Source organism: Lagopus leucura, unplaced genomic scaffold (genome assembly GCF_019238085.1).
Source record: "Lagopus leucura isolate 7727_CA_CO unplaced genomic scaffold, USGS_WTPT01 Super-Scaffold_100157, whole genome shotgun sequence".
NCBI classification, from domain to species: domain Eukaryota; kingdom Metazoa; phylum Chordata; class Aves; order Galliformes; family Phasianidae; genus Lagopus; species Lagopus leucura.
The window spans coordinates 2,368,362-2,384,148 of NW_024962334.1; the positions used below are offsets into that span (position 1 = coordinate 2,368,362).

General features: G+C 37.5%; 1 protein-coding gene across 1 annotated transcript in view; it reads right to left on the reverse strand.

Annotated features, from left to right (window-relative positions):
* Nucleotides 1-15,787, reverse strand: part of POU6F2 (POU class 6 homeobox 2) — a 247,270-nt gene that overhangs the window by 51,405 nt on the left and 180,078 nt on the right. The window contains exon 5 of the mRNA XM_042888910.1: nt 45-191. Coding sequence (XP_042744844.1) covers nt 45-191 — 147 coding nt within the window. The remainder of the gene's footprint in view (nt 1-44; nt 192-15,787) is intronic.

The following is a 15,787-nucleotide window of genomic DNA, read 5'->3' on the forward strand; positions in this document are numbered from 1 at the left end:
CGCTCTGCCATCAGAATTCACTGCTTCCTCCATCTTCTACTCACCTGTCCTTGTGCATTAGTGACGAGTTGACCTGTGACCCCCTGAAGACTGGAGAGGGCATTGCCAAAGGCCTGGGAGCTTGCTATTGAGCCCATGGCTGCTGCTGCTGCAGCCGCTGCTGCTTGACTTGCTAGTGGATTGTTAACCAGCTGAAAAGAAGAAAGAAAAGATCGTGGAGAAACCCTTGACAAACACAGAAACACAGAGTGCTAACTGAATAAAATAAAGGCGATTGTGCTCACACGGGGAAAAATAATCTGTCTGCTCTAAGAGCTTGGGTAGTTTTGAGGGGTTCTTATTTTTCTGGTTCTTGTCTCATTGAGAATGAATGGTTTCAAAACAACCCAGAGGAAGTTAAAACTGAAGGATAAATCTCCCTCTTTAAAAAATAAATAAATAAATAAAAATTTTCTTTTTTCTTGAGTTCTGCCTGTTGTATTTCTTTAGGTTCTACATTTTAATGTCACAGATGTAGCAGTTTAACACTTCAGTTAACATCAATTAGTGAAAAATCAGCATTTTATTTGAATGGGAATGGGGTATTTGCTTGGGTATATTCAGAAGAGCGACTAACTAAGGTCCCCAAACTGAAGAAAACCTGAAGCTGCTTTAAATTTATATGATTAATGATCTGGTCTCAACATCTAGGTAAATCTTAGCATGAGTCTCAACTCTGTGATTAAGTTCAGTAGAAATCAACTACATATTCAGAAATGTCTATTGTGGATTGCAAAATCTGTTGAAAAGATGCTAACCAACTTGCTGTTTGTCGACTGCAAATGATTAAGACTGACATAAATTTTCAGCAAATGAGTTGTAACGCCCAGTTCAGCCTGGTTTACCTGGTTTGCCCATATAAAGCAGAGAGCACACTCATGGCTTTACTCTTTGGAGATAATGGGAATCCCACAGAGGAACATTTCCATCACCACTTAAGTTTATCAAACACGTGAAAGGTGTGTTCCCCTGTCAGAATGAAATGTCCTTTGAGAGATGCCTTGCTCACTGGATCATTTTATATTTTACATTTTCTCATCCCCTGCTGATAATGAACAAATTTTCAAAAAAATGCTGGGAACATTTCCTTAGGCTGATGTGAAAATGCAGAAGCTAACTGAGAAAACCTTGACATTTGAGATCAAATTAAAAGGGGTTCCAAGTCTTTACACGAAAAGAAAATTTACAATCCTATAGAAGTGCAAAGTCACGGACTCAGTTAGGGATGTGATCCACAGACAGGCTCTGCTTCAAAATAGATTATAAAAAATTAACCAGTGATTAGAAGATGTTTTAAGCATGTTACAGATATGAGTAGTGTGCATGTTATTGATGTTTAGAAGCTCATCAGTAGAAGATGTCAGATATGGTTATAATCTATGCTTATAAGAAACGTACTTGTCTGTTGAACGTTATGAAATCTACAACAATTGATTGGTCATACATTAAAACATCTATTAATCATTCATTAGCCCTTCATGAAGTATTTATAAATGGAACCTTGATATAAAGTGTTGCCTAAAGGGGTGCCTTGGGCACATCCAATCCCTCTAGAAATTGTAAAGTAAATAACTAAATAAAGATTAACAGCAGTGCTAGACAGAAAAGATGACACTGTTGGTGGAAGTGTTTTGATTTGGAAAGAATTGTTATATGTATCTCCAAAACCAGTCCGCTGTACCCCATGGCAAGAAAATCAAGCAGGGATAAAGTACAAAGGGGGAAACTGCAAAAACTACTTGATTAGGAGTCTTGAGAAACTGCAGAAAAAAAGCAAAGATGAGCACAACCACCGAAGCAAAGTTCAGTCTCTGAGTATAGAGTGCAGACAATTCCATTGCCTGTACAAGATGTGAGGCCAGATGGAGGTGAGCACAGAAGATAAAGATGGCAGAATTGGTAAATCTGTCTATTTCTTGTTCAAAACAGAGGCGTGTATTTATTTCCCAAATTAGAAGCTGGTAAATTCTGTCTTGCTCTACACCACTTTGTGGCCAGCAGTGGGACTTGGAGTAACTACCTTCCAGCTGTAAATATTTGGAGAAGAAAGAGGCAGCAGCCAGACTTTCAGAAAAGGCCTTCCACTGTCTCAGTTGACACCCACAAATTTCTGCTTCTATGATAGTACAGCATCTGACTGTAAGTATAAATCATCTTTGCATGTTTATGTGATATCAGCTAATAAGGTACATCAGCTGCTATAGTTTGCCTCTTCAGCTGCATATAGGAAATTCTTTGGGGAGCATAAGTAAACTTGTGAATCTGGAAGCTACAAAGGGTTAAAACCTTTTAAAAATCAGACTATTATCTCCTAGAATCTCCTTTTCATTTTTTTTCCCTCCAGTTTTCAAAAACTGTACATTTTCAAATACAACAATAAAATTTAATTACAGCAAACCCTGGAGACACTCAGGATTGCTTTTAGTTGCATCATAGAGATAAGCTACTTATTAAAAATGATGGCAGAAGCTATGATATGCATAGGTTCCCTGGGTAGTACTATGTTCCAGGAAAAATCACAGTGAATGGGCCAGCTCACAGGATAAGAGTCTTCCAAATGCATATAAAAACATCCCTATCTATTCAAAAGCCTGATTAAAAAGAGAAGACACATTTTTCTTTGAGTGTTTTGAAAGCCGCTGACTGCAAGTTACACTCCGCTAAATTGACCCCTTCTATATCAAGTGCTAATTGGGCACGGAGAAATCAATCTAATTTCATTACATCTGGACCTCAAGGCAACTTCTGACATATTTTATCTTGCTCTTAGTTTAAATATAAAATCTCTGACTTTATTTATTCCGTTTCTCAACACAGGTTGGATCCCTGAGAACAATTACTAGAAATATAAAGATGAAAGATTCCACAAGAGGATCTTCTTATTTTGTTTCTGTTTTTGAAGAATGATTTCATTTCGAAAGCTGTGATCTTTGGAGCCATCAGTTCCAGTGCCAAAGCTTCTGCTCCCACTCAAAACACCAACTATAACAGAGATCTTAGAGGTATAGACCAGTTTTCTCAAGGATGCCTCTGTTAATTACATGATCACTTGGAGCAGTAAACTTTATAAGGAAGGATCTTATAATAACCGAGTAGCTTCAGTGCATTTTTCTGACTTCACAAAGTAGAACCTGTAAAGGAAAATTGTTTTGCTCTAGCATGGTGTAGAGTAGGAGACAGTCTGCTCCAGGAAATGGAATGCACACAAATAAAACTACCCTATATAACGATGGGGAAATGAGAGGGGCACTACTTTAAAGATCCAAAACCTGACACGTGATGTAAGATTTCTTTATAGTCTTCTTAAGGCACAATTTCAAGAGAAGTGGGGTAGAGTCATGGCAGAAAGCAGCTTACTGAGAGCAATAATTACTTTTTTCTTCTGGAATAATGTCTTTTCCCTTTTTTTTTTTTTTTTTTTTTTTTTTTTTTTTTCCCCAAAGCCAAATACATATCTTGGTGAATTTGCTGTGAGAAACTGAACAACTGTTCGTGTATTGTTGAATACAACAGCATTTGGATTTGATAGCCTAGGCAGTAATTTTACATTTCTCTTTAAAGTGCTTTTATATCCAGACTGTGTGAAAAATGAACATAGAAATTAAATCTTTATTAGCATTGCATTTCCTTTCATAGGAACCCTTAACTAACAACTTATGTGAATTTCATGTTTAGAATATGAGAAGAACTACACAATAGAGCAGTTGTCTACCCTGTAATACTTGGAGGATCCCAGATTGGAACATATGGGTATTTCACGATTCTCCACAGTTGCAGCCTGTAGACAGCCCATGCCAGAGCAGGGAAAGGTGTGCAGAGGAAGGAGCTGTTACAGGCTGACTGTAGCCCCTTGACCCTTGCAGCATTGGCTGGTGGAGGCAGGAATGCAGGAGCAGAGATGAGCCTGGTGTGGTGGGGAAGAAAGATGCTGCTTTAGAGTTTGCCGTTTTGTTTCTCACAATCCAGGTACACTTTCACTGGTAATAAATTTTCCACAGGTTGATGATCAGGGGGCTGGAGCACTTCCCCTAAGAGGACAGGCTGAAGACCTCTTCAGCCTAGAAAAGAGAAGACTCCAAGGAGACCTTATAGCAGCCTTCCAATACCTGAAGGGGACCTAAAGGAAAGCTGAGGAGGGACATTAAATAAGGGCATGCAGCAACAGGATGAGGGTAAATGGATTCAAACTGGAAGAGGGTAGATTTAGACTAGATATTAGGAAGATATTCTTTGCTGTGAGGGTGGTGAGACAGGTTGCCCAGTGAGGTTTTGTATGCCTCTACCCTGGAAACATTCAAGGCCAGGCTGGATGGGGCTGTGAGTAACCTGATCTAGTGGGAGATATCCCTGCCTATGGCAGGGGGTTGGAACTAGAGGATCTTAAGGGTCTCTTCCACCCCAACCATTCTGTCATTCTAAGTTGAGTCTGCTTTGTCCATTAGAGTAATTGGTGAGCAGTCTCCCAGTCTCTATCCTGACCCATGGGCTTTCTCATCTTATTTTTCCCCACATCCCACTGAGAAGATGGATGAGCAGTTGGGTGGGTGACTGGCTGTTAGCAGAAGCTAACCCAGCATGGCATCCCTGCCAGTAACTGCACACTGTATCTAATAACAGCAGCACAAAAATATCTTCAACACCTTGCAGGCATAGAAGCAGAGCATTCCAACCAAGATGCCCATATACTCAGTTTCTAAACATAAATGAGTTAATGAAAAAGCACAGTTTCCCTGGATGTTCCTAGTGGCTTTTCTGGTAAATTCACTGCATAGTATTGATGGTTGTATTCCTAATTGTTTTAAATACGTGTGTATACCTTCCAACAATTAATAGCTCTCTAGACAGGAAAGAATTAAATTCCTGAAGGAATTTTAAAAAAAGACACAGGGAAGACTGCTTCAACTTAATCCTGGGAAAGCACTGAGACGTTACAGGGATGAGTAGCAAGTAAATATTTATAATAATCATCAATAAGAACGCCACTTATTTATTATATAGAGATTGCAGATAAATCTTCAACTGTGGATGCTTGCACTCTGTCAGTTTATCGTTAGTTTTATGCAAAAATAAGTCAAATTTTCAAGAAAGTTATGAGCAGGCAGATCCCAAGAAATGCAAGCAAGAATCAGTAAGTAACATAGAATAAAACAAGAAGTTATTTTATACAAGCATACTATGGTCCAACACTTCGGGAGCCCTATATGTTTCAGATTACAGAGACTTTTTTTTTTTCTAATTTTGGGGCTGCCCCACCTCCCAGCGTTCTGTTTAGTTTATGTAATAGGATAATTACAACATTTAAGTTTTCTAAATGAACAACAGGGTAAAATGTCCAATAAAATGGCTGTCATAAAACCTAATCATGCATAACTCATTGAAAATATGCCCCAGCAGGCAAATGTTTGAAGCAAATTTCAAATTATGAAAAAATTGTATCTGTTAACAATTGTTATTTCTACAGAGCTAGGATACGAACAGCCTATATACTATGCAATGTACTTACAATAACCAGACCCATCTAATAATGCACAGGTCTATATTTGCAAATGCTTGCAGATAGAGTTCTAAATAGGTTGCTTAGACAGACATTTTAGTGTATGCACATATATCAGATATTTATGTACAGAACACAGTGTAGAGACAAGGATACTGGAATATCTGAAAGCACTGACTGTCAGGGACACTTAAAATATCTGGTTCTCACAGACGCTTAATGTGCTCATTATATACATTTATTGTGGATGAGCTACTTGCTGTCTAAATCTATGCTGAATTTTCTATCAGGAATAAGTACTGATAGTGGCATCACTGATGCGACATGACTTGATTCAATGCAAAGTGACACGACCTGAGGTGATGGGAACCACGCAGCACTCATGTACACACTGATATGACATGGAGAGAGGACAACACACAAAATTTCTCACAGTATCTTGTAAACAAGGTTCTGCTAGCCAAATCAGAATAGAGCCATGGGAAAGCAAATTAAGAGCAGAGTTTCAGGGACCAAACTGCTGGCAATGTGAATAATGAAGAAGATATTAGGACAGAGGCAAGGCGTGAGTGGAAACCACCATAGCCATTTTTATTTCTGCTCCATTGGTGATGGATAGAAAAGAGAGTAAAGGAGATAAGAAGAAAGGGATCCTATTTGGGTCTAACTATATGAGATAAGGCACATGGAAGGTGCTAGCATGTCTGTTCTTGTGTCATCTATATTTAACAAAAAGAAAAGGAAAAAAATGAGCATGTGTACACAGACAGGAAAAGAATCTATTAGAAATAATGTGAAGACATAACTACAAAGAGCAGATTGACTCCTTTAGCTGTTGGTCAGTACTTGCAGACTACCCACAACTAGTTTTGTGGGTTCCTAAGACATCGCATGTATTATTACTTACAGAATCTCCTGATCTGCATCAGCTGATGTACACAGTTCCAGGTTTGAATTAAGCAATCTCCTTCATTGAGTTTGGCTGGCTGCCTTTATGTTTGAGAGCTTTTTGAAACATCTGAAATTGTATATTTTATGATCATGTAAACATGCAATAGATAAAAGGAATTTACATCATCTGACTTTATGAAATTTTGCATCTGTACTAATCATAAATTGTGTCAGTGAGACAGAAGAGTATTGAAAAAGAAATCTGAGTCCTTTAGTTTTCCAAGAAGTTCCTGTATGTGAAAAGCATGAAAGGAAAGAGCATCTCCTGAACTTTCTGAAAGGGGCTGCCAATCAGCTCATTTCATGTTGATTAGTTCCTCTGTTCCTGTGTTTGTCTATTTTAGAATGATTTATCTGGCTTCGGAAAGATGCTTTCCCCACAAGAAAAATGGTTACTTCAGGGCTCCCTTACTGCTAAAAAATGAACCCTTATCAAAAGGAAATTGCCATCTGTCTTCTTAGATAAGAGCCCAGAACTCAAGTCTCCATAATCTAGCTTCTGTAGAAAGAAAGTGTGTCAATTGTGAGACGCCACAAATTAATCTCTTTAATCTTAAACATTTATTTGTTTGCCTTTAATTTGAATGTGTAAATGGCACAAGTACATGTAAATGTGACCATTTGCATATATAAAGGATAATGAACCTACAAATGTTAAAAATGCCATGTGAGGTCACACCATGAGAATATGAAAATTCATGTGGGGTATTTGAGAAAATCTTTTTGAAAGTCTTGCATTACAGTACAATATGTAATCTTACTATATATGCCCTGAATATTCATTCTAAAACCCACACTATTAGGTAAAGACATCCTCTTCTGCCCTTTAAAGAGTAAGTTACTTAGGAACACATTTCTGACTGAGTACATCCAACAGATTCTTTAAAAATTATACGCCAGCTGATCTGCTCATTTTTGAAGCTGGAAATCTGGATTTTTTCATTTATGTACTATGCAGTAGCATCCCTGAAAAGGCCTGCTACCATGTAAGCCAAGTGCTCACACTGAAGTCTCATTGACTTGAATATGGGCACGATCAGATCTCCAAGTGGAACTATGTGAACGTATTATTCTTCTTGCTGCTTTCAGCTTCCAGCTTGGCCTTCAGAGACACATCAATTTTATTCAAAATGGTGTAGATGACTTCTGAGTGCAGTGAAAAGATTAATGGCAAAGATAGGGGTCAGTTCAAAATCCAGATCTGATTCTGAATTCAGGTATCTACGAAGTGGGAAAAATTCAATGCTCTGCAGTATCTTCAATTCACCTATTATAAATAAAAATGATTTAAATGCCATAATTGGTGCCACGTGTTTGAGAAGTCATTCCTCTATTTTCAGTGCTTGCGTGGAGAATGCATGAGTTACCAAGTCAGTTGAGAAATGGATTTTTAGTTGCTTGAGTTTTGCAGAAATCTCAGTATACAAAATGAGATTTTGTGTACTTTGAAACAAGTGCTTCATTTGAAAACCCTGAAGAGAAAATCACAGTTCTAATGAAGTTAACGTAAGGAGTGAGTGATAACAGTGAAAAACAAGCAACATGATTGAAAGTGTATGTGAGGGGTTGAGTATGCAGAAATGAATGCTGGGGGTTCCCTAAGTTGGCCACTGTTAATATTTTTCTTTCTGCCTAATTTTAGTACTTTATTACAGTTTTGAGTGTCCAGTGATGGGTGAGGAATGGGACTTTGTTCAACTCTGCTGTCTCTATGTCAGTGGGGGGTTATCTCTGCTGCTCCTTTCCATAAGACAGAGAAAGAAACACTGGACATTCTATGATTCTATGATTCTATGGTTCTATGATTCTATGATTCTATGATCTCCTTGTGCTGCCACTATGTGGCACACTGCATCTCAGCTGGCAGCAACCTACAGCTGCATTAATCTCTGGAAGGCTTAATTTGACTGTAACCATAAGAAGCCACCAGCTCCCTGAGGACAGAACATAGAACTAAAAAATTTCTCTTCTACATACATTACATATATTACATACATTACACACATTACATACATTACATACAAACATTATTCTCTTTTTCACAAGTTGTCCTGCTCTGTACATAAAGCTACATATACCCTGCATATTTGACATGACAAAAATTCTCCCACAGAATAAAAAAGGCAGAAGGGTTAATAGTGTAATGCAGTCATATTTGAAACATTTCTACCTTCCCTCCCTGGCACTTCCATCTGATTTGGTAGCAGAGAGAATCCTGCTCCCCACATGAGCTGCAGGTGCTGCCTTAGGAATAGCAAGAGGCTGAGCTGGACTGGTGGCAATTGGGTGCTTCCAATTTAATTTGGGGAATGTTCTTCTGAGAGGTGCAGAGAACGCATTTACCAGTTATTTTAAAATCACTCGTTGCCCTGAAAGCATTTTCTTTTTTTTCCCCAGTTATGTCTCACCTTTCTAGAACTCCAGTAGTTTTTTGTTGCTTGGTTGCTTTTTTTTCTTTTCAATTTTTTTTTTCTTTTCAATTTTTTTTTGGGGGGGGGAATGGGTGGAGTCCTTTTACAGAGTGCAGTTTTCTCTCTCTTTTTACTTATTTCATTGCTTTTCTCTAACCTCTAATCTCCAGCCTCAGCCACTCTGCTCAAGTCACTCTTGACCTGGTGGCAATAGTTCTTCTGTGTGGGAGTTCAGGCAGAGCTGCAAAAGGAGCACTAAATCTTCTGCATTTGTAATGCTGCCATATTAATTCCTAATCAATTTCAAAGCTGCATTTGAAACTCATATATTTCATCTCAGGAAAATCAAAATAACGTCAAGTTGCCAACAGCAAATGAAACTTGGAAATATAATTAAAAACATATAGGCTAGCAATGTATTGTTTCTGAGGTCTTTGTAATTGCCATGGTGCTAGGCACTATAAATTGATGGCAAGAGGGTATATGAAACTGAGATCCTCTTATAACAAAAGCATAGCTCCATATTGCTTGAGGTAACAGCAGAACTGCTAGTAGCTGAATGTGAGTGATGACTGCAAGTACAAATGGAGGATTTTTTTTTTTTATTTTTTTTTTTTTTGCTGCAAGGATCAATTCCAAATTGGTTAAAATCTAAGCCTGAGATCCAGCAATGACTGCTTGAAGTTAGACTGCATGCAAGTCCTAATACAATCCGGAGTAAACCCAAGAGTGTGTGTTAGTACATGCTTGTCACTGTGATCTGCCTGCTTCACAGACAAAGAGGGGATGTGACACACTCTGTTATACACGTGATTACACAAAGTCACATGCAAATGTTAATTTTCTCCTACGCTGATAGTGCTGCATATTATACAAAAGTCATGGCAAGATTTAGCTCCTATCATCCTTCCTTGTATGGAGGATGAATGTCAGAAAAAATGCCTGTGTTATTATTCAGTATCTGCTGCTGGCTGAATGCATAGCCTGGGGAAAGTCTAATTATCATTTACAATAAATAATTTCCTCCATATTTATTATCAATGGAAATCTACTCTTAGACAACGAATTCTGCTATATGGGCAAAAATATGTAGCATCTTTTTCAGCAGCAGCTCAGCTTACAATCAGAATGTCTGTAGCTTTTTCATTAAATTCATTATTGCCTTATTGTACCTAGAATCTTGTTCTTCCATAAGGCACTGTCGATAGACAGACAGATGATTTTCTTCATGTTCTAAGTATTTCCTACTTTTACCTGTAGACTAGATTCACAAAATATTTATGGGCCCTGTAGCATTTCTTGTGCTTTACAAAACAAGAGTGTTGTTGGGTTTTTTTGTGCTAAAAATAATGCAAGTTCTATGTTCTTGGTCTGATTCCAATTTCTCTCTGTGTTTATATAAAGCTGGTGTAAATTTAATGAGGTCAGTAGAGTTGCAGTTGGGTAAAACAGAGATTACTGTCAGAATCATCCCCTTTAATTCTAATTCTTATGGGCTACAAATCTGCTGATAGAGAGGAAGGAAATTTGAAAAAAAAAAACCCACATTTGAATATTAAATTCTGGTGTTAGTTAATTACTCTGATATTTTATTTAAATAAAATCTTTGCACCAGTGATCTGATTCTTTTATTTATCTATTTATTTATTCCTTTTAATTTTGCCATTTAGGCCACTGTAAACTACACAAGTCACTCACTGAAGTAGGAAGTCATAACATGTATACACCTACAGATGTGGAAGTAATAGGTTTTCTATTTGCAGACTCAGAGATTTCCTCCCAGCACCCCACTGGCCACCTCAAAAAATATGCCCCAAAACAGTAACAAAATCAGCTCAGGTGGATGTGGAATTAAAACAAAAAAACAAAAAAACAAACAAACAAACAAAAAAAAACCACAAAAAAAAAAAAAAAAAGAAATAAATAAACTGTAGGTCACTCAAAACATTTAGTTCAGACCAAAATGATTTCTTGAAAGGAAATTTAAGACAGATCACCCTCACAGATGGATGCTTTATGATCGAGTGGAAATTCTTCACTTCAAAGAAAAAATTCTTATGTGCCTTTTTCCTAATCTCTTCCCTTTCTGGCATGGTAGGAACACGTAAGCATCTTAACTATTTGTCAGAATATTTATTTGGAAAGAGAACAGTCTGTGGATCTTTTTGCAGCTGCAGGTGCCACTGGTAATCCTGTCATTAGAAGAGGTAAAGCAAGGATAAAAAATGATTTTGTGAGCAATCCAGTCAGAAAATGCAGTTCTTATGGTTTTGCAGCTCAGTGGTAGTAATGGTGACAGGAGGATGGTTGGACTAGATGATCTTGTAGGTCCTTTCCAACCTGGTGATTGTATGATTCTACAACTCTATGATTCTTCTGTCATATCTCAAAGAGGGCAGAACCTGTGGTGAACCCAGACTGGCTGCAATTAAGGTGGGACTCACCTAATGTTCATATTAGTTGTACGTGCAACACGAATGATTATTAGGAGGTAATGTAAAAAAATCACAAGCTGCAGGGCACTCATCTAGTTTCTTAACACAATGTGAGAGAATGAATAGAAAAGGGATGGATCAGTTTTAAGGAAATATTACAAAAAGAGGGTGCAGTCATTCTGCATTGAATTGTTCCCTCTTTCAGCAGCGGCAATCAGAAGGCAGGCCACAATCCTATTAGCTTCAGCTCGAAGATAGACAAGGACTCTGACTTGCAGAACATCCATCAGCTGGAAAAGGCAAACAAGTTAAACTGTCTAAACCAAACCAGAAATCATTGCTTTTGTGTGATTCCAGGCTAGTTATTTTGGTTGCAGATGAGGGAATCACATGGGAGTGCTGAGAAGGAATTTTCTTTCTCACTGCTGAAGATCATGAGAGAGTTGAGAATTGCAGGTTGTTAGGGCACCTGATCTGAGATCTGCAGGGAGCAGATGAGGGTATGTTTGGCAAGCTTGATAGCACTCAAGGGTTCCCTTGCGTTTCCACTACTGAATTCCACACCAGGAAAGATCAAAAGTCTTCTCCCTGGAGGTCTGACAAATACCTAATTTAAAGCAGATTTACCTGGTACACCGTTAGAAGTCCAAAATACTTCCTTTGATGTCAAGAAAATTACTCTGGTTATTTAAACAAGTGTCAGAGAAATCAGACCTCTGTCTCCATGTACCTAACTAATATTCATCCCCAAATAGTGTGCCTCTTGAGAGTCATCAATGTAACAGGTTGAGTCCCACGGAGGTCAGCATAATTGCACCGATTTACAGCATGGCAGAATTTAGTTCACTGATACTGGCTCATGAAAAATAAATCTGAAGCTTTAAGGATATTAAAAATGGTGTTAAAACAGGGTGTTTTATACAGTAATTATAAGGTTATTTCTCAGTAATTCAATCTACTGAGAGTGAAAATATCTTTTTTATTTTTGCCTCTGATGGTAATAATTCTCTCTGGCATTTGTAAAAGCAACAATGGCTTTTCATTGATTTTGCTTAAAAGGAAAGTTCGGGGTTAGAAAATTTGTATTTCATGTGGAAACATGAAAAACTTCCCAAAATGAATGTGATGGAAATAGTAATAATTATATTGGAGCAGAAAGGAAATCTTGTGATTAGGGTCTCTGGGCATAGGCCTGGAAATCTCACTAGGGGTCCAATTCTTCCATATATTTTCCTTTCTTTAATTTCCTGTCTGAAAAATGAGAATAATAATAATAATAAAAAAAACTGCCTATTTTTTTTTCATCCTGTTTATTTGTTTTCTTTTTAGATAACACACATGGAAGTCCATTGGGACTGGATTATATATGCATGTGTACTGAAGTAAGGCAAGAAGCAAATTAAAACAAATTTCCTTATTTCAGGATCAAACTGCAAGCAGAGTATTTTTTCCTCTTTGCTGCACAGTACTTGCAGAGCAATATAGATATTTATGTACATTGGGCACTTAAGATACTGCCATAATATACATACAGGAAATATTAATGGTGTCCAAAAAAAAAAAAAAAAAAAAAAGCTGTGTTAATGAACACAACTAGAAAGAATGATTATGAAAGCTATTTGTAAGATACAGGTCTTTGACTAAGAAAAACTGAAATAGTAAAAATGACTAGAACAAGGGGTTATTTTAAAGTTAAAACTGACTTTTCTTAATTAGTGAAGGGTAGATCCAGGTAAACAGACGAGGGAGGCTCCAAAAGTAATGCCTCCTATTTTTATCATTATTTTATCATTGGCTTCTGACATCAGATGCAGATGGTGATGGTGGTATGACAGGAGGGGCTGAACATTCCTACCAACATACTGTTACATTTTGTTGCTATGTGACAGATGGCAGCAGAGGGGCAGCCTGACCAAATGGCGTCTGAGATGGAAAGAATTAAGGGTCACTGAATTCCTCCAGGTGGAAAAAAATCACCCCATTGACATTCTCTGGTACTTGCAAAATATTTATGGAGACCAAACAGTGGATGTGAGCACAGTGAGGCAGCAGATGGTGAATTTCAGCAGTGGCAATAGTGGCCGTGGGTCACCTCTTCTGGTGTAGATGTTTACAAGCACAGCAGGAAGGTTCTTGTTCTTTGTTGGACAAAATGCATAACTACTGGTGGTGACAATGTTGAAAAGTAGTGTTTTGTAGCTGAGAATTCACTCTATCAAATAGTATTATTGTGCTCTTTGTATCTATTGCAATTTCCTTGGAAATAAATAGGAGGCATTACTTTTAGATCTACATATTTCTGATTTACAGATTAACTGCTTTAACTTCTCCTGTTTACATTATCAGAACACCCTGCATAAATGAAAGCCTTGTCTTGTCTTTGAAGTTGCTATCTGACAAGATATATTTTATTTAAAGAACATTAATTCTACCATAATGCTCTGGACACTTTTCATAGGATAGATCAGCTACTCAACTTGCTATTTCACTGCTAGGGAAATCCCTGATGCACTTTTTTCCATTCCTTCTGTCTTTTTGTTTATTCACACTCGTATAGTAAATGTCACATGTGGTATCTTGACTTTATCGAGTCCTATTTTAAAATGAGCTACAGTAACTCATATAATGCTTATTTGAGCTCTAGACCTTCACTTCATCTTATTATGCAGAAAAGATGACTCACTTATATAAATGATCCTCGTCATATAGCTGTTAAGGGTAATAAAATTGGGGTAAAAATTGTATGTCAAGCCACAAGAGCTTGTCTTGAAGAGCTACTTCAGAGACTTATGGGCCCCTTATTTATGATTGGCACTAGCTTGGAGACATAGCTGAATTGTCATGGATGCAGGATCTCAACCACTCATCCACACAAGTGGCTGTTGTGGAAAAGGCTGCTGGCAAGTTGAGCAGCACCAGGACCTCCTGTCCTTCCTTCTCACCTGTCACTGCCACCTGTGCCCAGGTGATAGCCAGCTCTCCGTGTCACCAGCAGTCCTTGAAAGACTGCTGTAATTGGCCTAATTTGTGTTTTGTGCATATTTGTAATTCCTGGGTAGATATTTTTTCAAGTATCACCAATCCTACTTCCTTTCAGGACTTTCTTACTTAAACATACTTTTCCTTCCTTGCCACTGCCTTCTCTTTGCTTGGGGAAAGACGTTTGAGTTGTATACTGCATGCTATCCCATGGAACAGTTTGAATACTGGGTGCCTTTGAATGTTCAAAGTCAAGTAGCCAGAACACAAATTGGAGGCAGTGGGGGAACTAAGGGGACTTAATAGATGATGTTAGTTGGGAATCTCAAATTAAGATCCCCCATATGCATCTGAGATTTATGTCTGGCTCTTTGCAAGTGTTTAGGATTGGATATGTAGTAATAAAGGCACTGGGTGTGAAATCTAATTATACCTGGACCTTTTGCAAAAGGGGGTATATGTTGAAAAGAGCTAGAGCATTTGGGTGCCTACTCATTGCTTACACCTATATCAGCAAAGCGAGGGTCAAGTCCTAACACTATAAATCCAGAAACTTAAAAGTAAAAATGGAAAAATAATTAAAATACAGTATTGTAGAACAATCAAGCAGCAATAAGAAGAAAGTAGCTCCACAATTCTGTTGTACATGGAACATATTTGCCAAACTTGTATCAAGAATATCCCTGAAGCCAAATTACAAAAGACAGCAGGCATAAAAGGAAAACTGAGAAAAAATGATGTAAGTAAGAAACAAAAAAAGCAATCACAGTTGAATTGGTTGCCTTTAGGACTCAGATCTAGAAGTCCATGACTCTGCATGTGCAGTAGAAAACAAACGAAGGATTGTTCTATAAATTTTAACTATCAAATAACAGCCTTATACAGTTTATCATCTAATATAGGTCATATGCTATATTAAAGGAAAAAAATGAAATACACCATATACACATTTTAGAATGTTCCCATTTCCCAAGCAGAACACAAGTTTTTCAAAAGAAATGTACACAGAGATTAATGTCACCAAGAAAAAGAAAATTATAGGTCTTTAAATTGTATTTAAAGAAGCAAAACACTGCTCAGCTAATAAAAGAAATAACTAATTCTAATATACCAGCACAAGAGAGCTAAAACAAAAGATGTGCAATCACAAGAAAGACTATCAAAATAATTATTTGAAATCAGACACAACATAAAATTCTAGATAGGGAATAGAAAGAGGAATACTGTAGGTAAATCAAAACACTTATGTATTTCTGTTATCTTTCTGCTTTTCATGAAGCCTATATGCCAACCCTGCTGTGTACAAGATCTTGGAGAAAAGATGATAGGCATACATAAGTCAACATGTAAGAGATGAGTCTTTCATCTACATGCGATGATCTTAGAAACATGCAGTCTTTTTGACTAGTGTTCTTTTTAGTTTTACAAAATAGTGTCACAGCTATTCTGATACACTTTACAGGAGAAAGTAACTTGCA